A 25,256-nucleotide genomic window follows, 5' to 3' on the forward strand; every position below is an offset into this window, starting at 1 on the left:
ACGTCGGTATGGTATAAGGTACACTAGTACTAGTATTTAATATAATCACTAGTATAAGGTATACTAGTAATATAATCACTAGTATAAGGTATACTAGTAATATAATCACGTGATGTGGTCACGTCTTTCGGATGGTGACGTTAAAGGTCGGTCCAAGACGTAAATAATCATATCTGATTGATGCACTTCTGACAAAACTCAAATACACACACACACACAAACCAAGATCCGGATATAACTGACATGTACATGTAAGAGCGGCGCTCGCGTACGTACCGGATTGAGTGTAATATTGGTTTCATATCTCGATTTGGCCTATCCGGATTAAAACTAAAGCTTCCTTGGATACCGTGGTGATTGAACCTTTTCTTTTGCGATGGGAAACTTCCGAAAATTTCATGCGAATTTCAGTTGAAATCACTTGAATCTCAAGTCAGTTTTATGCTGGTGATGGAAACTTGAATAGGTAAATTTAATTTATTCACACCAAACTCTGTTTTTGTCTGAATAATAGACTCAACTTAGGCCCTACTGAATGTTGACTAAAGGCGAAGACCGAAGTTGCTTCAGTCCCACAAACTGAATTCGATGTGACCTAAAGTTAGAACAAGTTGGAAAGACTTTTGACTTTACTTTGTTAGACTTAACTTTTAGATGTAGGCCTTGGGTGGTATTCTGAAAGCTCAATCAGTGGTCAATTAGCATTTACGTATTCTGAAATTGTGAAAACAGTTAAAGCTACTTAGACCTAGACAGCTGGCAGCCGTCTGTTTCGAGGAGGTTTTTAACATTTTTTAAAAAATTCCTCGTACACAGACGGCTCGCTATCGTGCAGCCACCATTAGGGGACTTGCAATGCAAATTGATTATTATGCTATCTGCCCCACATGCAAGCTAAACCACTACGATCAAGGGTAGCAGACGACTTTCGATATATCGAGACATTAAAACATTAATAACGATAATGACGTCAATTGTCAATTGAATATGAAAATTGTCTTTATTGAATCAAACTTTTGAAAATTAATGCGACCGAAATGCAAATTAATATTCCCTCTTGGCAGAGATGCCAAGTTCATAGACCAGCTATGCGTGAGATTTTCTGTGAATCTGAGTGAGATCACAGACATTATGTACAAATGTATATGGGGATAGGCTGTGATAATTGCGTGAGACAGAGATTTGAGTTGAGTTTGCTTGAGTCTCATGCATGATGCGTGAGACTTGGTAGCTCTGTCTTGGCATTAATTGCCAAAAAATAGGGAAAAATCAAGTTAAAAGGAACAAAAACGTTGACTTACCTCGGCTGTCATGCAACTTCACTTCTCTGTTTTATCCGAACTTAGTACATAAACATATGGCTATTGAGTCCCCTGTAGAGATCGTAGAGAATTTCGGTCTCTGTATTTGGTGAGTGAAGCCAACAGAGTTCAGCTGAACAACCAAAATAACAGAGACCGAAGCTTTTGGTCTATTTAGACCTCGTTATGTCCCCTCCACTAATTTTGAAAAATTAGTTCTCCCAAACCCCCTTCTTTTTTGTGTTCTCTTTTCCATCTTTTTTTTTTCTTCTGGTTGGAACCTGGATTGGAAACTCTCGCTGCAGAATGAAGCATCTTCAGTCTGTCGCCTTACTCACTGAGCTAGCAGGAATTGTTGAAAGCTAAGCCTAAGCCATGGGTTTCATAACACTACAGTTATCCATCCATTCCATTCCTTATTTTATTTGGCAATTAGTTATGATTGACTATTTTTTTTCACTCGCTGTATAAAAAGTAGGTTAACAATTTTATTTATTATTATTTTTTATTATCTTTTTTTTGTATTTCTTGTATATTCATTCCGTTTTTTCTATGAAAAAACAAACAGAACAAAACAAAACATCTAAATACATGTGAAACAATAAATTGAAGAATAAGATATCAGCAAACAATATGGGGATTACTTCCCGAAAACGATAAGGTTGTTGATCGACGATCTATGTGATATTATATAAAAGAAAATAATTTTAACAAGAGGGGATAACGTTTTAACAAGTTTTGGGGTACTTTGAATTCTCAGTGTACCAAGAATCATTTGTGTTATACAGTTACAATTCAAATTCTGGGGTTATAATGACCCGTAAAGTAAAGACAGAGATAAAGGAGTTATGTGATCAAGAAGTGATAAGATAGGAAACAAAAACTGATTTGAATGATTGAAAGAGAGACAGGCAAAGAAAGAAGAGCCCCCTCCCTCACCCGTACCAGAGTTACAGGGTTACAACTTTACAGATTTTACGACTAGTCTACTTTCCAAGAGTATTGGGTATTTATTTTTCTGACTGAATAAACCACTGCCATAGTTTTTGGAATTACACACACTTGAGATTTTTGTATGTATCCAACTTTTCCTTCATAAATCTCATAGATATATGCTAGATAAAAAGTGATAAACCTCCATATTTTAAATTTTAGTGGAGGGGACATATGGAAGTCTTGCCAGTGCCCCTTTCCTTATTTGACAGGGTTGTGTTGCATTGCTCGCACTTGCAATATTATTTATGTGTTATGACCGCCCAAAGACTTTGAGTAGTTACGAGACTTTTGGTAATATGAAAAGTTCCGTAGCGCTCAATTAGCTGACTATCCAATGGGGAAAGATAATGGTGATAAAAGGTCCATTAAGTCTCATCATATTTAGCTAATTTTGGCTTTCATTAATCTTATAAATATCATTAAATTGGTTTACTAAAATAATGTAACCTTAAGTAAGACTAGAGGAAGGAAGGGAATTATTAAAGGAGAGAAAGGTTTAAAAAGGGGGGAAGAATAAAGGGAAAGAAGGTTTTTATATAATCATGTACAGGCCTAAAATAAGGAATAGAGAAAGTATTTGGTAATAAATACATGTACATGTAAATTAGAAAAGAGGGAAAAAGGAAACCATCATTGTGTACATACACGGGGCTACAAGGGTCCACGAATTAGGCCTATTGTGGTCTATAAAAGCCTTATGAGTTGTGAATAGTTTATTTTGTATTAAAAATGTTATTTTGATTAAACAAAAGTAAAACATACAAAGACCTCATACATTTTTATTTACCTGATGTAATTTTCTTTATCTGTGTCTTTGTTGTTAGGCTCAAAGGTCATCAGAAGCAGCCATGGGGAAGAAGAAAGGAAAGAAAAGTGGAAAGAAAAGCGGAAAAGGCAAGAAAGAGAAGAAGGAGAAGGAGCCTCAGATGACCATCAGGGAAGCCATTTTAGCTTATCAGTAAGTCTTGGCCTTGATCAAAGTCTGTCTTGGGTTTTGTAAATTCACTAGAGCGTGTCTGTCACTGTCATTGCAATATAGATATTAAAATTAATTGTTATGCCCTATACTTGCTGTGCTGTTTGTGAAATGAAATAAAAATGTTTTATTGGAATTCATTTGTTTAATTATTACCTTAGCCGTATAAGACATCTGAGATGGTAATTTACAAAACAGTATGTGCTCGGTCTCTGCGTGCATCTTATAGCCCTTTCATAAACCCAATTATGCGGCTAATAACAGCATAATTTGGTCGTAAAATCGGAGGAGGACATGAGTTATCCGCATTATTTTGATGCTGCTATTATCCGCATAATAGCAGCATCGGGACCAGATTTTGACTTTATGAACGCATTTCGAAAGTAATGCGGATAATTGCCATGGTGCGGTCACAAGGTCACCCTTTTCCAGCGCAACGGCATCGGAGGGGGTGTGTGCGGTTGCCATGATGATTATCCGCCTTTTTCAGGACGGGTGCTAGTAAAAATAGTGCGAATTATTTTCGGAGTTTGTGAACGTAATTTTTATTGAATTATCCGCATTACTCTTAGGCGGCTAATTGGAGGATGGGTTTATGAAAGGGGTATTAACTGTGCTTGCAGAGATGGCGCAAATACACCTTTGTATTTTCCCTGGTCTCACATTTGGGTATTTGAGGACGCTTAGAAAGAGAAATGCGTCGTATCAATGATCCGTGCAGCAATATTTTTTTACTTCATAATGCTAATCAAAATATGAGACAATGCTGGATTCTGTATTCCCAGGCCAGGGACACGACATATCAATTACATCACAGTGGTAAAGCTTTGTGGCTCAACCTGCTCAAAATGACAATAGAGTCCCTTTATTTAAGGGTAAAATATCAAAATTTTCCAGATTTTTGCTCTAGATGTCTGATTTGGATTATAATAAAAATATTGACTTGCTGTCTTGCTTTTCTTTTGGGGAACGTCCAATATATTGCCCTTAAAAGAACCATATTGCCCTCGTCTAAAGACTCGGGGCCAATATGATTCTGTTGCGGGTAATATATTTGATGTTCACCGATCAAATAGAAATATCTGCATATTTTCTAAAAATATAAACACTCTTCTTATCTGTAGTTCGGGTGAGAATTTCAGGATAAGATCTTTGTAGGTTTAGGTTTCTAATATCCATTCACTAAATTTTGATGATAAGGTTTCAAAGTGTCATGTTTAAAGAAAACATACCAAGAGATTGTGCTAAAGTAGATATAAACAAAGTCTCATTTGAAATACCAGTAGAATCAATGGCTGAAATGAGATCTAACTGCCACTATACATTTGTACAAATAATAGGTGATTCTTATAATTAACATTGTTGACCCTATACCAAAGCTTTAGATCTATAGGATTTCATTTGAGCCTGTCTTTTATCAATCAATTTTTATGATTTGTTCATATATTTACTCATTCATAATAATATGCTCTATTTATAGTATAGCGCTTAAATTCAATGTTTATAATGTTTCTTGCCCCGGCTTTAGCATGGCCACCCATTTCAAGTGCTCAAGCATTCAAGGAATTCCTTCCTGCCTCGTACCCATTAACTACACCCGGGTGGAGAGTGGCAAAAGTAGATAAACAAAATGCCAAAGGGCGCAAGTGCCATGGTGGGATTCGAACCCCCCGGACCTTGCAGAGCAAAGTCCGGCGACTTATCCACTTCCATTCATCCATTTCTCGATTTCTACCTCTTTCTTTTCTCAGGATCAATGTCAAAGAAAATGCATTGGAGGAGTGGGATTTGAACCCCCGGCAACTTATCCACTTCTATTCATCCATTTGTCAATTTCTATCTCTTTCTTATCTCAGGATCAATGTCAAAGAAAATGCATTGGAAGAGTTTATGTACGAGATCAAGGGACTGGAGGAGAAACGCCAGAGGAATAAAGAGAGGGTAAAGTTGCGATCAATTACAAGTCTATTTGGGTTCCCTAAACCAATCATAAGTCTGGAAATCAATTGCGAATTTGCCATTGATTGCTATTAAATCTGGTGGGTGTTTCATAAAGCTGTTCGTAAAGTTACGCACAACTTTACGCAAGACTGGAACATGTTCTTAGGTCATATATCAATTATAAAGGGATATCATTAAGCACAAGAAGGGATCACCAGTCGTGCGTAAAGTCATTCGTATCTTACGAACAGATTTATGAGACACCCACCTGCTTCTCAAACAAAGGGGGGTTACCTGATCTGCTACAGTCAAACTCGTTTCATCAATCGTAAAATTGGAACAGAACAGTATTTTTTTACAACACCCCCAAGACAAAGAGAGTCAACAAAACAAAACATGTTACAACAGGGCCTGAGTATAACAGGTTTTTTTTTCTTTCGACCAATGCCCACCAGTGAGTTTTTTTTTTATATCGCAAACCATCAGACTGGTGAAATAAATTCAGTGTCATCAAAATCTCAAAAATTAATCAGATTAAATATCAAATTTCCTTATAGATCTAGATGTATACTTTCACATGACTGCAAACCTTACAACAGCCAAGTGAATGCAGAGTGGGATTTCTCAATTTTTATTGGTAGAATTTATTGGCCCTTAACTCTATGATATTGTTTCAGTTTAGTTTATTTCACTTCCATTTTCTGATAATAAACATAACAAACATATATATATATACATATGTATGAATGTGCAAAACAGAATAAGTGTTATAAGAATACACTTATAATTAATTAACAAATTCATAGCAAATAGATGAAATATATAGAATTCTTTATGTTCCAGATACATTTTGATGATTAGACAAACTATAGATTACAGTTAGCATGTGAAAATGAAAATGAGGGACTTATTAAAAAGCGAAGCTTGTAACTGTAAGTCCCTTAGGATAAATTTATAATAATCTTAATAATATGTAATTAAAAGTAAAGTAAGACAATCTAGACCATATATGAAGAACCACCCATTTCAAGTGTTTTTGCATTATGAATGGGTGTGGCCATATTTGTTCTGTTCATTTGCAACATTTAGGACTATCAGAAAATAAAGTCATTCTAGCAAAAGCCATTTAATTGTTGGGTAAATGATAATCATTTATCTACCGAGTATAGTAACTATGACAATTGCATTTTGAGCAACTATTGTTTCACAGAAAATGGCATGCAGTATGGTTCTACCTAGATTGCACATAATTTACTTTCTTAAAATGACTTTTTTTTTATAAAGCTTTACCACTGGTTATTGATGAAAAAAATCATTCACTCTGTCTTTTCTTAACAACCTAATAATTTTCTAAAGTTTGATGAATATAGAAAAGCTAAATTTCATTGATTGAGGGGAAATCATGCACTTTTGAACATTACAATTATTTTAAAAGAATTTGCAATACATGTGATGAAGAACAGGACACTGTGATTAAAAATATGATTATTTTTCTGAAAAAAGGATTTCTATGATTTGATTTTGGGAATGCCCTGCTTTACAATTTACCCAACACCTAGTTGTCTAAACTCCAAAAGCTCCAGAATGCTGCAGCACGTTTGGTCACCCTGTCTAAAAAACATGTTCATATCACACCCATTCTGAAATCTTTCCATAAGCCAGTTCGTAGTTCCTTTCTGCGCATGATCAAAAGATTCTATGCATGATCAGAGGAAGGTCATTTGTACTAAAGTGACATGGTGGTTTAAAATCTAATGAGATAAGCACCAACTTTGATGTCTTGATTATTCATAAATTCTTTTGAATAGTGGTTTTCACTTACCTCCACAAAAAACAATGCATCCTCAAATGACTGGAATTTCACAGTTTGCCAAGTACATTGTGCAACATGCTATGATATGCATTCAAAGTAGGAATGCAACAAATACCTTCATAAAGTGTTCACTGGTGTGCTATTCTAGTCACCTTGTCTATTCAATTTCTTCATCCTGCTATGTAAGGCAAGCTTATGTAATATGCTTCTTTGAAATCTGCCTATCATAATGAAAGAAATGAAAGGTCATTTGACCAAAATTGTCCATGAAGTAACTACGAACTGGTCATTGGTTAAAGGTAAACAATCGCATCATTGTCAAAATCCTTCTCTTTATATTCCATGCAATTAACGGCTCTGCTCCACAGTACAATATCAATCTAATTAACAAATACACTCCTGTCAGGTCCCTACGTTCATCCAACTCTGGTTCCCTAGTTATTCCTAGGTCCGTTAATGGGGGGTTCGGGCTTTTGCTCATGCTGGCCCTGTTCTCTGGAATGATGTTCCCCTGGTTATCTGTGAATGCACCTCCATTGACACATTTAAACGTTACCTTTTAAGACTCATCTATTCAATGCTTCCTACTCTTAATTGTTCCTGAATCTTTATTTGTAATTTTCTTTCTTTATTTCTCTCTTTCTTTTACCAACCCTTGGGTAGTCTGTCGAGTGGATTTGGCACATTACAAATCACATATTATTAAAACTATCAGATATTTAGTAAAGTGAGATTGGCAACTCTTTTACCATTTCAATATTTTCTCTGAACCTTGAATGCGATAGAATGAGCGTCTGAAGGAGGAGCAGCTGTACCATATCAAAACGCTCCTGAAACAAGCCAAGGAGAGAGACCAGGAGCTGGAGCAGGTGACCGTCATTAACAAGGAGCAGGTGGAGGTGGCGCTGAAGGAGAAATGGAGATCCTGCAAAGAGGAGGAGAAAGCTATCGAGGGTAAGTCCAGGGGGCTTCTTTTTGGGGGAGGGGGACGGGAGAGATTCATATCATAGGTGAGCCAATTATCATGAGATAAGATTCGATTTGAAGCTTGGGTAAATTACTTTAATGCCAGAGTGGAGATATTTTTGTGTACGCCCGTCCTAGATGGGACGTATTATGGTATCACGCTCAGTGTCCGTCCGTTCATCCGTCCGTCCGTCTGTTATTCCTTGTAAACACAATAACTTAAGGTTGACATATTCTAGGCTCACATAATTTGGCATGTATTGTGCTAGCCTAAATCCCAGAAAGCCTAATGATTTTTAGGTCCAAAGGTCAAGGTCACAGTGACATGTTTTCATCTTACCTTTCCGAAGTCCTTGTAAACAATGCGATAACTTTAGTTTAACTTAACCTAGGCTCATATAATTTGGTGTGTATATGATACTAGCATGGGTCCAAAGAAGCCGTTTGATTTCAAGTTCAAAAGGTCAAAGTTCAGGTTGCCACCTTCCATTTTTCTTGCTTGACAAATAACTCCTATTTCCCGCGTCAAAGGCGGGCGTATTATGTGCCCGCCCTCGCCACATTCTTGTTTAGAGTAGTTGAAGACTTGAGGTGTTGCTCTGCAAGGCTACTGGTTTGTATTTAAGTCATTTTATGATCTGTTTTATGGGTTAAAAATACATTATTTAGTTAATTTTGATTAATCATGAGTATGAGGTGCTGTGACATGGTAGGAAATGATTTTAATCATTTGGGGGCCATCTTTTTTTCCTTCTTTTTGTTTTTCATTAGGACGATTGTGAAATTTTGGGGGCTGTTTCTATCATTTTAAGTGATACTTTTTAGGGGTAAAAAGCAATTGTGCAGGATAAGCAAACATCATTCTGTCTTGTAGTTAGAATATTGATTTTGAATAATCTTGAATATATTTTGTTGCAGATATTTGGGCGAATTGAGAAAGCATGGTAGCCCCAATGCATGGATTTTTAAAGGAATTTTAGGGGCTATTTGGGGTGTCATGAGAGATAAATCGCCAGTCGCCCACATGTATTTCCTGCGCTGTGCTGTGGACGTTATTTGCAAGATTATAGATGTAAAAATGCTATGTGTAAAAAGTTTGGATAATAATAAAAATAAAATGATCATAAAGTTTTAAAGGGGCATTATATGGTTGTTTCAGAGTGCACAAGCGTACTCAGGGCCCTGGGAACGATTTTTCAATAGGGGGTGCTGGTTTCGAAGAAAAGTTTGACAAGCAAGCAACAAAAAAGATTTTTACTACAAACTTACTTTTTACTACTTTGTAGCATACCTACATGTACTTGATAACACCCCAGCATCCGGCTCGCTTCCTACAAATCTAATAAATACTACACAGTGAAGTAAACCTAACTATAAACTTTTAACAACATATCGTGCCCTAAATTCTTAAGAATTTGATTGGTCTCTTTTTGTGACAGACGGAAATTTCCCGCCTATGCTTTATTGTCGCATCAGTTTCCATTGACGGTGACCTTAATGTTGACTTTTACTATCCCATTGCCTTTATTAATAAACACAAATGTTGCTTAATAATTTGCTCATGAGCCTTGTAGTGATATGTTTGAACAAACCTATGATATTCCTGCTCCACTATACATATACATTTTAGACATGAAGAACAAAATTTCTGAGACGATAAAGCAGTACGAGGAAGACCTGATCCAGGTGAAGAAATGGACAGAGTATAAGAACAAAGGGAGCATAGAACATGCAACGCACATCAAACTGCTCCAGGAAGAGCTGGAGGACATGCAGAAAAACTTTGAAGAAATGAGAGGTTAGTGAGAGTACAGCGTTTGTTGAAACAGGCCCTAAAGATAAATTTCAGTTGTCGTAACGAATTCAAAATGAGTTCGTACAGAATCCGATGAAATGACCACAAAGTGTCTGTTTGTGTAAATAAAAAATGAGTGCCAAAGGATTCTGAAAAAATTGTGTAATTGCTGAGAAATTAGGAAATAAGCACCGGATTCGGGTCAAGCGTCGGGCCGACATTCAAAGCAATAATAATACACTTTCCCATTTGCGCTTATCTGTGTTGATTATCTTCAGTGTGAACATTTTTCAGTGTAGATTTCAAGATTTCACTAAGTTCAGTTTATGTAACTGTACCAGATCTAGATCGTCAATGATATAGTAACAATTAAGCTTGGTTTTACACACTTTCTTGTGAAATCAGGGTTTACTGCAACTACTTTCATTTATCTTTAAATTTTTGTTATTTTAAGGGGAAGGCCATTTCTCTATATAGGCACATTTCTGTATTGCAAGCATAATTTGGAAGAATTTTGAAAGGCCAGTGAGAGGGATATATATTTATGTAATATTTACTTTGAGGGGAATATGGAATATATTGCCCACAGCAGAATCATATTAACCAAAGTCTTTAGACGAAGGCAATATGGTGCTCCCATACACTTGATACGTACAAATCTTGTGTTTGGGTTTCATTGACCAGCTGGGAATGTTATCGACTGATAATTCTGCACAGAACTGCAATATGAAAAAATTAATAGTTCAAAGAGTATGAGAGTGTGAACATTGTGTTCCCTTGTCTTGCAGCCAAGCTGAACCCTGGCTGGGCCATTATGACAGATTTTCTGTTGGGATAATCAATTACACAGACAAAATAAATTTTTATATCCTGTCATTCAACAGGGTGCTACATAACTTTTTAGAAGCACTTGCCCGATTGGGCAAGTAAATTTTTAAATTGTTTGAATATACAGTTGGGGCCAGAAGTTTACATACACCTGGTGAAAAAATTATTTTTCTCATTTTTTCATCATTTTTTGTCACTCAACCAGTTGAATTGCCAATTAGATCAGAAGAATTATCCAAATACTTTATGCCCAAGGTGAATATTTCATATAAAATACTCAGATATATGTAACATGGTTTATAATATCTATATTTCTGAAAAATCAATGGGTCAAAAGTTTACATACAGTTCACTGTTGAAGTGATAAAATGTGTTTAAAAAGAGGTGCCATGGCTTTCAGGTGGACTTGATTTCCTTTTAATGACTTGAGAAATGTGATAATGCTATAATGTCATTTGAAAAATGACCGCAGAATTATGCATACCTCTTCCTTGGACATTTGAAGCATGATTCACATTCCATCTTTGTCAAGGAAAGCTAAATTTTGACCTGATGAATAGGGTTTTGTCTTTTGAATAGCCTAATGGTAAAAATGTTGACCAGAAGTTCCTGCAGTGATTCAGTGTTGGTATCTATAAATGCTACCACCAATACCGTGTTGATCAGCACTCAACATTAGCACCATGGGGAATTCAAAGCAATATACCAAAGACCTTAGGCAGCGTGCTGTTGATTTACACAAGTCCGGTTCATCTTTAGGAGTCATATCAAAGACCCTGATCATGCCTCGTGCTTCAGTGCAAACCATAATACGCAAGCATAACACTCTCGGCACAGTGCTGAATCTACCAAGATCAGGGAGAAAGCGAAAACTCAACCGGACAGTAGAACACAGACTTGTGCGTATAGTTCAGCTTATCCCATGGATGGCAAAAAAAAGATTTGCCAGGATCTGGAGGCTTCAGGAAGCAAGGTATCCCCCTCTACCATCAAGCGGGTCCTCCATGATCATGGACTGAGAGGTTGCAGAGCTAGGAAGAAGCCTCTTCTCCAGGACCGACACCGTAAAGCCAGACTGAAGTATGCTAATGAACACCTGGGCAGTGGCAGTGGCAGCATCATATTGTGGGGATGCTTTGCAGCAAGTGGTACTGGCTCACTCCAGAAGATTGATGGCACCATGAAGAAAGAGGACTACCTGAAAATCCTTCAGCTAAACCTGAAAAGGTCCGCTAAGAACCTCAATCTTAGTCACAATTGGGTTCCAACATGACGGTGACCCGAAACACTCAAGTCCAGACCTGAACCCTATTGAAAACCTATGGAGAGAACTCAAAAAGCATGTTCGGTCAAGGAAACCAAGGAATGTGACACATTTGTATGCCATCTGCCAAGAGGAGTGGTCAAAAATCTCAGGAGACGTCTGCAAGAAGCTAGTGTCCAGTTGTCCACGTCGACTGAGAGATGTGAAGACGGATGGAGGCAGTGCTACCAAGAATTAGGGCTGGTGTATGTAAACTTTTGACCCTCCAATAAACTGGAAATATATCTATTATGAACCATATATATGTCTCCAAGTGTTTTTATTTGAAGTATATGCCAGGTATATTTAGAAGAGACCATACTTGTCTGCATCCATGAAATTATATTTTGGCAGGAATGAGTGAAAGTGTAAAAATTCGAGGATCACTATTTGTCTACTAGGTGTATGTAAACTTTTGGCCCCAACTGTACTTGCCCAAAAATCTATTTCACTTGCCCGAAAAATGCTTGAAAAAAAGGTTTTACCTCTTCAAAGGAAAGTTTTGCGGTTATTAAAACCATTGACCTTTTTCTCTCTTTTGACATGAACTGATCTACCTTGTTATTGCATTTCTTTTTCCAAACTGATTTTTATCTTGCCTGCCATGACCAAAATTAAGGTCAATATCATATCATATTGACCCTGATTTTGGTCATTCTACTGTGAGAATTTTGCTTGCCCAATTCGGGCAAGTAGTTTTGGTCTTTACTTCAAAACACTTGCCCAACTCTAAGTTTTACTTCCCCGGGCAATCGGGCAAGTGCTTATGTAGCACCCTGCATTCAAGTAAAACTACATACTATAATTCAATATGCACATGTATTACATCTGTTTGTAAGTGCACAAATTTATTGATTGTAATCCAGTTATTTTGTCAGCTTGATTAGCTTGATATGGGGATGTACAGATTTAGTAAGTTCTACCCAAGTTGTACATGTCTATCACTAGAAATAAGTATAAATCTGTCATTGTGTTGTTTTTTTTGAACAGCTCATCTTGAGAGAACTCTAAACATAGCCAAGGAAGAGATTAAAAAAGAAACAACAGAAAGACTAGATGAACAAAAATACATAGCCTCCGAGGTGAGTACCACTGCACTATAACTTCTTTGAGGGCATGTTCACACTGGGCTTCATGTTTCACATTTTGAAAATTGATTTGGGATTGATACATCTAATATGAGGAAATAAGATAAGACATTGGAACAATATGCATCTAATTTGCATAATTTAATTTAATAGAAAAAAAATAAAAAAAACTTTAAACAGTGATGTTAAAGAAAAATACCAGTAGTTGCAGTAAACACTGATTTCATGAGAAAGTCTTTAAAACCAGGCTTAATTGTCAGTATATCATCAAGGATCTAGATCTGATACAGTTACATTAACTGAACTTTGTGAAATCTTGAAATCTACGCTGAAAAATGTTCACACTGAAGATCACCAACACAGATAGGCACACGTGGGACAGTGTATTATTATTGCTGGAATAAAGACCCGACGGAAGTGACCGAATCAGCGCTTATTTTGTTTATTTCTCAGCAATTACACAATTTCTTCCAGAATCCTTTGGCACATATTTTTTATTCATACAAACAGCCACTTAATTGGGTGGTCATTATATTAGATTCTGTAAAAAGTCATTTTGAGATTGTTACTAGAACTGGAATTTATCTTTAAATATCCTGAGGTACTTTTCAAAGTTTTGCATCATTAAGGATCTGAACGGAAGGGCTTCATCAGATTTACACTCCCATAAAAAACATTGTTGAAAAAAGCCCCTGTTGAATTCCGTGTACCTGTACCAAGATTATATATTTCTCGCAGATGTTTGTGTCTTTGCATACATGTATGCCTTTACTAATGCCATTCAAGAAAAGCACTCATATCGTGGAGTGTTGTGACCCATTGGATAGGTCTCTGGACAAAAAAAACAGATGGTCGACCACTTGTTGGTTTAAATCCCAATCCTGGCATAGTTAAGCTGGCAGGCATCTTTTCCTTGAAACCCAGGAGTTATTACATGTATGCAGCATTCCCCTTAGAGTGCTTAGAAAATTTTTATAAAGTAAAGTGATAAGCAACTATATATTTTATTCTTATTGGTGTATGCATGTTTCTCATTCGAACTTTGCTTATTTCCTAACAGAAAGCGATCAAAACTCTCGACAAGTTTAGTGCCCAAGAAGTCATTGATAATGACTGGTTAAAGAAAGAGGTTAGTATTTTTATCACAAATTAATAGACATCGTTTTGATATATTCATTGCTATTATATTAACACGTAAATATTACTGGGGGTTTTTATCATTATCTTTTTTATTATCATTATTGGTATTATTATTGCCATTGTTTTTGTCTCACCTGCGAAGCAAAGTGAGACTATAGGCGCCGCTTTTCCGACGGCGGCGGCGGCGGCGTCAACATCAAATCTTAACCTGAGGTTAAGTTTTTGAAATGACGTCATAACTTAGAAAGTATATGGACCTAGTTAATAAAACTTGGCCATAAGGTTAATCAAGTATTACTGAACATCCTATTAGAGTTTCATGTCACATGACCAAGGTCAAAGGTCATTTAGGGTCAATGAACTTAGACCATGTTGGAGGAATCAACATCGAAATCTTAACCTGAGGTTAAGTTTTTGAAATGTCATCATAACTTAGAAAATATATGGACCTAGTTCATGAAACTTGGACATTAGATTAATCAAGTATCACTGAACATCCTACATGAGTTTCACGTCACATGACCAAGGTCAAAGGTCATTTAGGGTCAATGAACTTTGGCCGAATTGGGGATATCTGTTGAATTCCCATCATAACTTTGAAAGTTTATGGATCTGATTCATGAAACTTGGACACAATAATAATCAAGCATCACTGAAAATTTTGTGCAAGTTTCAGGTCTCATGATTAAGGTCAAAGGTCATTTAGGGTCAATGAACTTTTGCCAAATCGGGGGTATCTGTTGAATTACCATCATAACTTTGAAAGTTTATTGGTCTAGTTCATTAAACTTGGACATTAGAGTAATCAAGTATCACTGAACATCCTGTGCGCGTTTCAGGTCACATGACCAAGGTCAAAGGTCAATGAACTTTGGCCGAATTGGGGGTATCTGTTGAATTACCATCATAACTTTGAAAGTTTATGGATCTGATTCATGAAACTTGTACATAAGAGTAATCAAGTATCACTGAATATCCTGTTCGAGTTTCAGGTCACATGATCAACGTCGAAGGTCATGTAAGGTCAATGAACTTTGGCCGTGTTGGGGTTTTTGTTGAATAACCATCATATCTCTGTAAGTTTATTGGTCTAGTTCATAAAAAGTGGACATAAGAGTAACCATGTATCACTGAACATCTTGTGCAAGTTAGAGTAGTATTCAAAGTCAGCACTGCTGCTATATTGAACCGCGTGATGCAGGTGAGACGGCCAGAGGCATTCCACTTGTTATTATTAGTTATATTATTGTTATTATTATTAATATACTATGATGAAGATGATGATGATTATTATTAATTTCTAGTTGGAGCTTCACACAGAAGAGACCATTTCGCTCCAAGGGGAGGTAGAGCGATTAGAACGGGAGAATCTAACAGTAATGAGCGACCTGTTTGACTGTAGAATAGAGGATCTCAAAATATCAAGGTGAGAGGAAATGTGAGTTTCCTTGGCATGTGAGTTGTGGGCATGTCATGGTTTAGTGGTTCTGACTCTCACCTTTCAAACAGAGGGTCGGAGTTTGAAGGCTAGCACTGGTGTGTTTTCCTTCGGCAAGAAATTTATCAATCCACACTGTGCTGCATTCGACCCAGGTGAGGTGATTTGGTACCCGGCAAGGATTTATCCCTTGAATGCACTGAGCACAGGTAGTAGTAGCTCAAGCTAAAGCCGGGGTAATAATAGAAGCGCTTTGTATCCTTGGGCAAAAAGCGCTATATAAAACCAGCTATAATTATTACTATTATTTCTCCATTCTTGAAAATTTGCAGTTTTTGATATTCTGTATCAATATCCATTTCTCTTCTTAAACTGTCGACCTTTAGAAATTAAATTTAGAACGTTGCCAATTGAGCAGTATAAAAAGCACTGATCAAATAGGGTTACAAATCTGTCTCTTTCATAAAATAATCATCATTCACTAATGTTTATTGTTTGGGACTTGAAGATATATACCTATATCCCGATCACAAGTATCGATACCGACACGTCATCATAACGTTTCCATGAATCATAACATGCTATTCTGAACCTACGAACTTGTCTGAAATCTCTTTATTCGGAGTCCAACATGGTGTCCGAAGTGGGATTCATGGAAAATTTTCCGTAATTAAGACTTGTGCGGACATTTCAAATGCTATCTTGGAGAAGGAAAATCACTTTGCAATGCTGATTTTGAGCCTCGAAACGTGAGTAACTTTTGCCGATTTCAGTCATTTCTTACTACAGTCCCAGCTATTGAAAATGGCGTCTTGTCAAATAGGCATCCCGGTACCACAGCCGATGTGCTGCAAGGGCAATTTGGAGTCAAATTGGAAGGCCTTTGAGGAGTCATGGAACGACTACCGCATAGCGACAGAGCTAGATAAGAAGCCAGATAGCGTGCAAGTAGCAACTCTCAGATCAGTGATGGGCCAAGATTGTAAAGATAGATTGGCAACCTTACCGATGAGTGATGCAGAGAGACTGAAACCGCAGATCATTGTCAAAAAACTGGCAGAACATTTTGCTCCAGCAAGGAATGTGCTATACGATCGGTATGCACTGTTACATCTCTTCCCCGTATGAATTGGTCAAACTTCTCGCAGCTGTATACTATAGCCAAGCACTCCTTTTCAATTTGGGCATAGTTTTGTTCACTCCTTGTCAAGGATCTAGATGCAAATGATACTGGCTGCCCATTCTGAAGCAAGGTCGCTCCCAGTCCCTTCTCCGAAGCATCACATTGTATGGTGACCTCCTCTTTTACATCATAGTACTTGAGCACTGGAGCTTGCGTGAGGAGTTGTTGCACCTCTTTGAGCGTTTCCTCATGTTCCGGTCTCCACTCAAAGTGCACATCCTTGTCAGTCAGACGCCTCAGAGGCTCCGCCACATCTGATAGTCGAGGCAAGAATCTTGCAAGGTAAGTAACACTACCCAATAGCCTCTGGACACCTTTCTTGTCAGTCGGAGTTGGCATCTCCACAACAGCCTGTACCTTCTTTGGATCCGGTTTAAGGCCAGTTGCTGTCAAGAGATGTCCCATGTATGGCACTTCACTCAGTCGTAATCTGAGCTTCTTCTTGTTCAAGGTTAGCCCGACCTTTCTTGCTCTTGCCAAGAACTTGCGGAGATTCTTGTCGTGGTCTGCTAAGGCTTCCTCCAGATTAGCGCCACTGCCATATACTAGGAAGTCATCTGCCACAACATCAACACCAGATAAGCCTTCAATGATCTCATGTTGCCTTCTCTGAAACTCTTCCGGTGCTGTACATATGCCAAAGGGCATACGAGTCCATCTATAACGACCGAATGGCGTTGCAAATGTCGTCAGTAAACTGCTCCTTTCTGTCAGCTTCACTTGCCAAAAACAAAACTATGCCCAAATTGAAAAGGAGTGCTTAGCTATAGTATACAGCTGCGAGAAGTTTGACCAATTCATACGGGGAAGAGATGTAACAGTGCATACCGATCACAAACCCCTCGTACCAATCTTCAAGAAGGCTATACATAGTGCCCCAAAGCGGCTCCAGAGGATGATGCTAAGACTCCAGAACTACCATCTGGATGTGATATACTGTCCAGGGAAAGAAATGTATATCGCTGATTGGCTGAGCAGAGCGTTCTTACCAACCACTGAAGGCAGAGATAAAATCTATCAGGAGATAGAACAAATCAATCAGACTGAATACGTCCGAATCAGTGATGCAACGTCTATTCAGCTGCAAAAGGAGACGCTCCGAGATCCAGCACTGCAGACACTGACATCAGTAGTAATGAACGGATGGCCGGAGACCAAAGATGATGTTCCTGTAGTAGTACGTGAGTACTACAATTACCGAGACGAAATAACGGTACAGAATGGAGTTCTGTACAAGGGCATGAAAGTCATTGTTCCATCAGCCATGAGAGCCCTAATGCTGAATCGAGTGCATAGCAGTCACCTGGGAGTCGACGCCTGTGTTAGACGCGCTCGGGATGTTCTCTTTTGGCCAGGTATGCAGGCAGAGGTGAAAGAAAAGGTGACACAATGTAGCACCTGCAATGCGTTTCAGCCAAAACAACAAAAGGAGCCTATGTTGTCGTATGATATTCCGAGCAGGCCTTGGAGTATCGTGTCACAGGACCTTTTCACTCTTCACAACGAGGACTATCTGATAACCGTTGACCACTACAGTGATTACTGGGAGATCGACAAGATAACAGGTGACACCAGAGCAGCAGTCATTGTGGCATGCACAAAAGGCCATTTCGCACGATATGGACGTCCAGACAAGGTGATAACAGACAATGGACCCCAGTTTGTTGCCAAGGAGTATGCTCAGTTTGTTACCGACTGGGAGGTTGAGCATATAACCTCTTCGCCATTGCATGCTCAAAGCAATGGAAAAGCAGAATCAGCAGTGAAAATTGCCAAAACTCTCCTAAAGAAAGCAGCAAAACAAGGAGAAGACATCCAGTTGGCTTTATTGGATTGGAGGAATACTCCTGCTGATAGTGGTGCCAGCCCGGCACAAAAGATGATGGCTCGACGAACCAACACTCTACTACCAACACCAGAAGCACTCCTTAAACCACAAGTAATAGGGGGTGTATCACAACACATCAGTCACAAGAAACAGAGGGCCAAGAAATACTATGACCAAACAGCAGCACCACTCCCTGAGCTAGAGATTGGACAACCGGTCCGCATCCAGCCTAAGAATCGTGGTTTGGAGTGGGGCAAAGGAATCTGCATGGAGAAAGTTGGTCCACGGTCATTCTTGGTTCAAACAGAAGCTGGCCGAATGTTAAGGAGGAACCGGAGGTTCTTGAGATCAACCGCTGAACCTCTCATTCCAGACACACAGATGGCTGAGACAGAGAGCCCAACAACAACACGTGATAGCCCAGAAGATGCTACTATATTCCAGCCAGTGGGTCAACAACCATCCTACGCTGAAGTGACAGCAAAACCAGTCGAATCGCGTGCTAAGGAGGTACCCGTGAACAACTCTCAGACTCAATCAACAAGCGCTGGTCGCGGAACGAACCAATCGAACTGGCCTACCAAATCTACGCGCACCAGAACAGGAATCCAGATGCCAGCGAAATACAATCAGTTCGTTAGCAAATAACCTACACCGTAAGGATGATAACTGAGAGATTGGACTTGTATAAAGAAGCAAGTGTATATAATTACAGAACAGTTTTTTTTTTTCTTCGCGTTTGTTGATAGTTTTGATAGTTTTTTCGCGTACGAAGAATATCGAGTTCAGCTGCAGGAAAATGCCTTGGAATGTGTTTTAAATAAAATAATGATTTTTTCAAGACGTGGGACTCATTTCTTCATTTGACTTCACACACTGGACATTGAACTCTGTGCCAAAACTACTGATAAATGGACAAAAGACTCATTTTTTTTCACATGTTTTTTATTTTTTGAATTGATTTGAATGGTATCACTGAATGTAATGTGACTGGGATGCAGAAGCTCAGCAAAACGATTCACACAAAACGGGAAGGGAGAAAAAAAGAAGGTAGTTGAAAAAAACAAAATCAATTATCTTTTAATGAAAGTTTTCACTATCCTTTTTCTATTTTTTAAAAGGAAGGGAGATGTTTGGGACTTGAAGATATATACCTATATCCCGATCACAAGTATCGATACCGACACGTCATCATAACGTTTCCATGAATCATAACATGCTATTCTGAACCTACGAACTTGTCTGAAATCTCTTTATTCGGAGTCCAACATTTATCATTATGAGAGGCTCGTCGGTTGAAGACTTTTTCTAAAGACATACTTGTGCAAGATGGCATGGTCCTCTAATGAGAATTGAGATATTAAAGATAAAGGCCTATTTAACCTAACGATGAATCCCAAGCACAGGGGACAATAAGGATTAAATCAGAACTATAGGTGAGACCACTTGAACATTGTGGCATTTAAATGTGGTTTGTTATCACTTTGAAAGAGAAGCAGTTACGGTGTTGTGTTGAATTTGGTCATTCCATGTGTGTGGAAATTCCAGCGTTGCGATTGTCACCAGAGCAAATGTCATGGAGCCATTGTGTACACTGGTTGACCAATCTTTCAGTATCAACATGATTGATTGATGCTGCAATAAGGGTGCAACTTGATTGTATGTGCTATGAAACGCACAAATTAAGTCATTTTAAATGAAAAGCTTAAATGCTTACTCTTCCCAATGTTAATGTATCTGGTTATGATATTCTTTCAAGTCTGTCATCATTAAGTCAATGCCAAATTATTTTACCTATTAGGAAGTTTTACCTGACCCAGTTTGAGGATAATGAGGATCTTAACGATGGTGGAATCTTGGAGTTTGACCTGGCCAAGTCTGCAATCAGTCAGGGTGATGTTCCTCCTCCAATGGCAATCACACAAGGTATGGTAGCCTCTAAAATAAGACCCTTGTCACATTTTGAAAGGATCAGTCTTGGGTTAAAAGTCAGACATTAGTCGGGGGGGGGGAGGGGGTATTTGTCCACTAGCACTTGCACAAGGTTAGTGTAACCAAGGAGTTGCTGGTAACTCCTTGGTGTAACTTTATCTTTGGTTTTCAAATTGAAGATTTATGATAACATTGATACCAAATGTTTGTTTTTGACATATTTTTTCCTTTTTTCCTTGCTATAAATAAGGCAATGTGTTTTTTTTCTGATTATTGAGTATAATAATAATAATATACTGATTTATATAGCGCAGAAACTATGTGCATATATTCTACTGCACTGCAATTTAGAGCTGGTGAAATGCTTGAAAACAAAATTAGAAAAGGGGTTACAGAAATGTATGGGATTTATTTGAATAGATAGGTTTTTCAATTTAAGTTTGAACGTTTCTATTGATGGACAGGATCTCACAACATACGGCAAACCATTCCATAACGTTGAGGCTGCACAGGCAAAAGCACGATCTCCCAAGGTTATCTTTGTATTACGAGCGGGGATGTGAAGAGCAAATTATAACTAGAACTACGTAGTATGTGAGAGTGTCTGTGAACTTTTCTTTGTAAAAGCTCAGAAATATAACGGGGGGCTTGTCCACTTAGTGCCTTGTATGCCATTAGCAAAATCTTGAAAGATATTCGTTGGCGAACTGGAAACCAGTGCAGATCTTTTAAGACAGGGTTGATCCTTGAAAATCTAGAATGACATTGTTATGTATTGTGCACAAACCTGTCTTCCATACATGGATTTGCAGCACCTATTCTCAGTTTCATAATCCTTTACGATCCTGCACGATTCTTTACAGTGACCACACGCATAGAATGCTGTAGACCCACACTGCAACTTTTTGATATGTCAGCCGATAGTTAAAGGCTAGGGATCGTTACGGTGAGAGGAATTTGAAAGATCCTCTTTTTTGTCAGGAATACTTTTTTGGGTGGGGGGTAGAAGAAAGTTGGTATCTATACAGTAACGTTATTCCCTGATTTATTTTTATGACCATTCGTCATCAGGACCTCGCAAGCAAAGGCCGCAGAGTGCGACCCAGAGGGCGGTAGAGCAGAAAGTTTTCTCTCTCCTACCACGGGAGCAGGACCAAGCTGCCAGCGAGGAAGAGGGATATGGGGATAGGGGCGAAGAGGTCTTTGCCCAACATAGCGGAGAGGAGGAGGAATATCTGGGCGGCTTGGACAACTATCTCAACTTTGATGATGAAGATTTTGATGTAAGTGAATCTTTTTTGAGCTGAAATTACAAGTTTTTTAAATACTTCAATTTAACCCTAATAAGACTGAGGGCCCCACCCCTCGACATTTTTGTCTCACCTGCGAAGCAAAGTGAGACTATAGGCGCCGCTTTTCCGACGGCGGCGGGGACGGCGGCGTCAACATCAAATCTTAACCTGAGGTTAAGTTTTTGAAATGATGTCATAACTTAGAAAGTATATGGACCTAGTTAATAAAACTTGGCCATAAGGTTAATCAAGTATTACTGAACATCCTGTTAGAGTTTCATGTCACATGACCAAGGTCAAAGGTCATTTAGGGTCAATGAACTTAGACCATGTTGGAGGAATCAACATCGAAATCTTAACCTGAGGTTAAGTTTTTGAAATGTCATCATAACTTAGAAAATATATGGACCTAGTTCATGAAACTTGGACATAAGATTAATCAAGTATCACTGAACATCCTGCTTGAGTTTCACGTCACATGACCAAGGTCAAAGGTCATTTAGGGTCAATGAACTTTGGCCGAATTGGGGATATCTGTTGAATTCCCATCATAACTTTGAAAGTTTATGGATCTGATTCATGAAACTTGGACATAATAGTAATCAAGCATCACTGAAAATTTTGTGCAAGTTTCAGGTCTCATGATTAAGGTCAAAGGTCATTTCGGGTCAATGAACTTTGGCCGAATCGGGGGTATCTGTTGAATTACCATCATAACTTTGAAAGATTTTTGGTCTAGTTCATTAAACTTGGACATTAGAGTAATCAAGTATCACTGAACATCCTGTGCGCGTTTCAGGTCACATGACCAAGGTCAAAGGTCAATGAACTTTGGCCAAATTGGGTGTATCTGTTAAATTACCATCATAACTTTGAAAGTTTATGGATCTGATTCATGAAACTTGTACATAAGAGTAATCAAGTATCACTGAACATCCTGTTCGAGTTTCAGGTCACATGATCAAGGTCAAAGGTCATGTAAGGTCAATGAACTTTGGCCATGTTGGGGTTTTTTGTTGAATAACCATCATATCTCTGTAAGTTTATTGGTCTAGTTCATAAAAAAGGGAAATAAGAGTAACCATGTATCACTGAACATCTTGTGCGAGTTAGAGTAGTATTCAAAGTGAGCACTGCTGCTATATTGAACCGCGTGATGCAGGTGAGACGGCCAGAGGCATTCCACTTGTTTGTGATAAGTCTTCCCCTCGAAATTTTTGCCCGCGTCGCTCACTGACTTTTCACTTTCAAGTCTCGCGTAACTTTTTAGACCAAAATTGAGACCCCCGGGAATGTGTTTCTGAAATTACGCAACATTTCGTAAGTGCATGCAGACCCCAAATTGCTCAAAAACGTGAATTTGTGTACAAATCCAATGTTGCCTGTTTCCTTTTCAATTATTCAAATTAACTTGATGTTTGGGAATTCAACCCAATTCACAGTTTAATTTTCTCATCCAGGGTGGTGTGTCATAAAGTCGTTAATTTGTAAAGTCATTCGCGACTTTAACAGTGACTGAAAATGTTCTTACTGTGCCAAGTCACTGCGGTAGAGATATTTCTAGCACAAGAAAGGTAAATCCAGTCATGCGCAAAGTTATCTTTAATTTATTATTATGAAAAGGCACCCATCTTTAATTATTCTTTATCCCCTTCTCAAACCCTACCAGGACTATCTCAAACTAGGGCCCCTTGAACTCAAGCTGTTGAGCATAGAAGGCCACGCTAAACCCATCCACGAGCACAAGAAACTCTCAGTCAAAGAAGAGCAAGCCAAGCTCTCCGCGCCGGACGTCTGGCCGGTCACGGGGGACATGTTGAGGTCGGCCACCCGCACTTCTATGCAAGAGACTTGAGCGGGTGCAGACTGAATGGATTCATTTATTGAAATTGAAACCAGTAGGTTTTAAAATATGTATTTGATCAAATGTTCTTGTTCAAATTTGCACCGGCTGTATTAATATGTTTGGGATAATTATGAAATTGGGAACCACCGTTCACTTCGTACAGCAGCGCTTTATCCAGTCACACCCATTGGTTCCTTATTTCCACCTCCATTCACTTTGTACACAAGTGTGCACGTAAAAAACGTGTAGTTTCCCAAAACACGATTTGGCCAATTATAACATGCAACATTTATATAGCGCTTAATGCAATGTTTCTAAGCACTGCATACTATAACCCCCGCTTTAGCACAGCTACTCATATTTATGATAGAAAGTTTATTGAGAGTCTTCTCTCACCAATGAGGTGGATTTCAGTATAAAATAATGTACATCAGAGAGGGAATTTAGTCAGATTCACAAGTTAACATTCGATCTAATTCAGTGGGTGATGGCGAGAAATGTCTTACACTATTCAAACCTTCCCCAGAAAGCTTTCAACATTCTTGCATTATCTATTAGTGTTTAACAATTCACAAGGAATGATATATTGCCTTATCATTGATAATCGAATACCCAAATATGCAATATTATGCAACCCCAAATGTCTACTCTCTCTAATTATTTGTTTCCCTGACGTAGTTGCAAGCAAACTTCCAACATTTAAAAATGGAAGATGATATGCATTCGCTAGAAGAGCTTCCTCTGAAAAAAAATCTATAGCAATGCTATTGTAATATGCAACAAAAACAATCATAATCTTTATGGCATAGTATTTCAATGTGTTGTAATAAAATGTATAGTTAAGAGTACAGTAGTACAATTATATGTGTGAATATTTATTGAAATGTTAATAGTTTTAATAGGAATTCACTTTGATGAAAAATTTGATTTAATCAAAGCAGATGAAATAAAGATGTGGTTTGGTGAATATCCGTGAATGAATAACAGAGTTATGAAGTTGGATTTCATGACATCCGAGACAACAGCTACTCCATACGTCATGTTATATAAATTCAAGAAAATGGGATTTCGTTTTTTGTCTCACCTGCGAAGCAAAGTGAGACTATAGGCGCCGCTTTTCCGACGGCGACGGCGGCATCAACATCAAATCTTAACCTGAGGTTAAGTTTTTGAAATGACGTCATAACTTAGAAAGTATATGGACCTAGTTAATAAAACTTGGCCATAAGGTTAATCAAGTATTACTGAACATCCTATTAGAGTTTCATGTCACATGACCAAGGTCAAAGGTCATTTAGGGTCAATGAACTTAGACCATGTTGGAGGAATCAACATCGAAATCTTAACCTGAGGTTAAGTTTTTGAAATGTCATCATAACTTAGAAAATATATGGACCTAGTTCATGAAACTTGGACATAAGGTTAATCAAGTATCACTGAACATCCTGCATGAGTTTCACGTAACATGACCAAGGTCAAAGGTCATTTAGGGTCAATGAACTTTGGCCGAATTGGGGATATCTGTTGAATTCCCATCATAACTTTGAAATTTTATGGATCTGATTCATGAAACTTGGACATAATAGTAAT

General features: G+C 38.2%; 1 protein-coding gene across 1 annotated transcript; it reads left to right on the forward strand.

Moving 5' to 3' along the window:
- Window positions 1-338: 338 nt before the first annotated feature.
- LOC121414497 (coiled-coil domain-containing protein 83-like) lies at window positions 339-24,743 on the forward strand. The gene is made up of 11 exons (XM_041607694.1): window positions 339-466; window positions 3,122-3,255; window positions 5,130-5,214; window positions 7,813-7,981; window positions 9,624-9,791; window positions 12,910-13,001; window positions 14,068-14,136; window positions 15,452-15,573; window positions 20,398-20,522; window positions 21,600-21,811; window positions 23,490-24,743. The coding sequence occupies exons 2-11, from the start codon at window positions 3,146-3,148 to the stop codon at window positions 23,673-23,675; spliced, it is 1,338 nt and encodes a 445-aa protein (XP_041463628.1). The 5' UTR covers window positions 339-466; window positions 3,122-3,145; the 3' UTR covers window positions 23,676-24,743.
- The last annotated feature ends 513 nt before the right edge of the window (window positions 24,744-25,256 follow it).

The sequence above is a fragment of the Lytechinus variegatus genome, chromosome 4 (assembly GCF_018143015.1).
Source record: "Lytechinus variegatus isolate NC3 chromosome 4, Lvar_3.0, whole genome shotgun sequence".
Lineage (NCBI taxonomy): Eukaryota > Metazoa > Echinodermata > Echinoidea > Temnopleuroida > Toxopneustidae > Lytechinus > Lytechinus variegatus.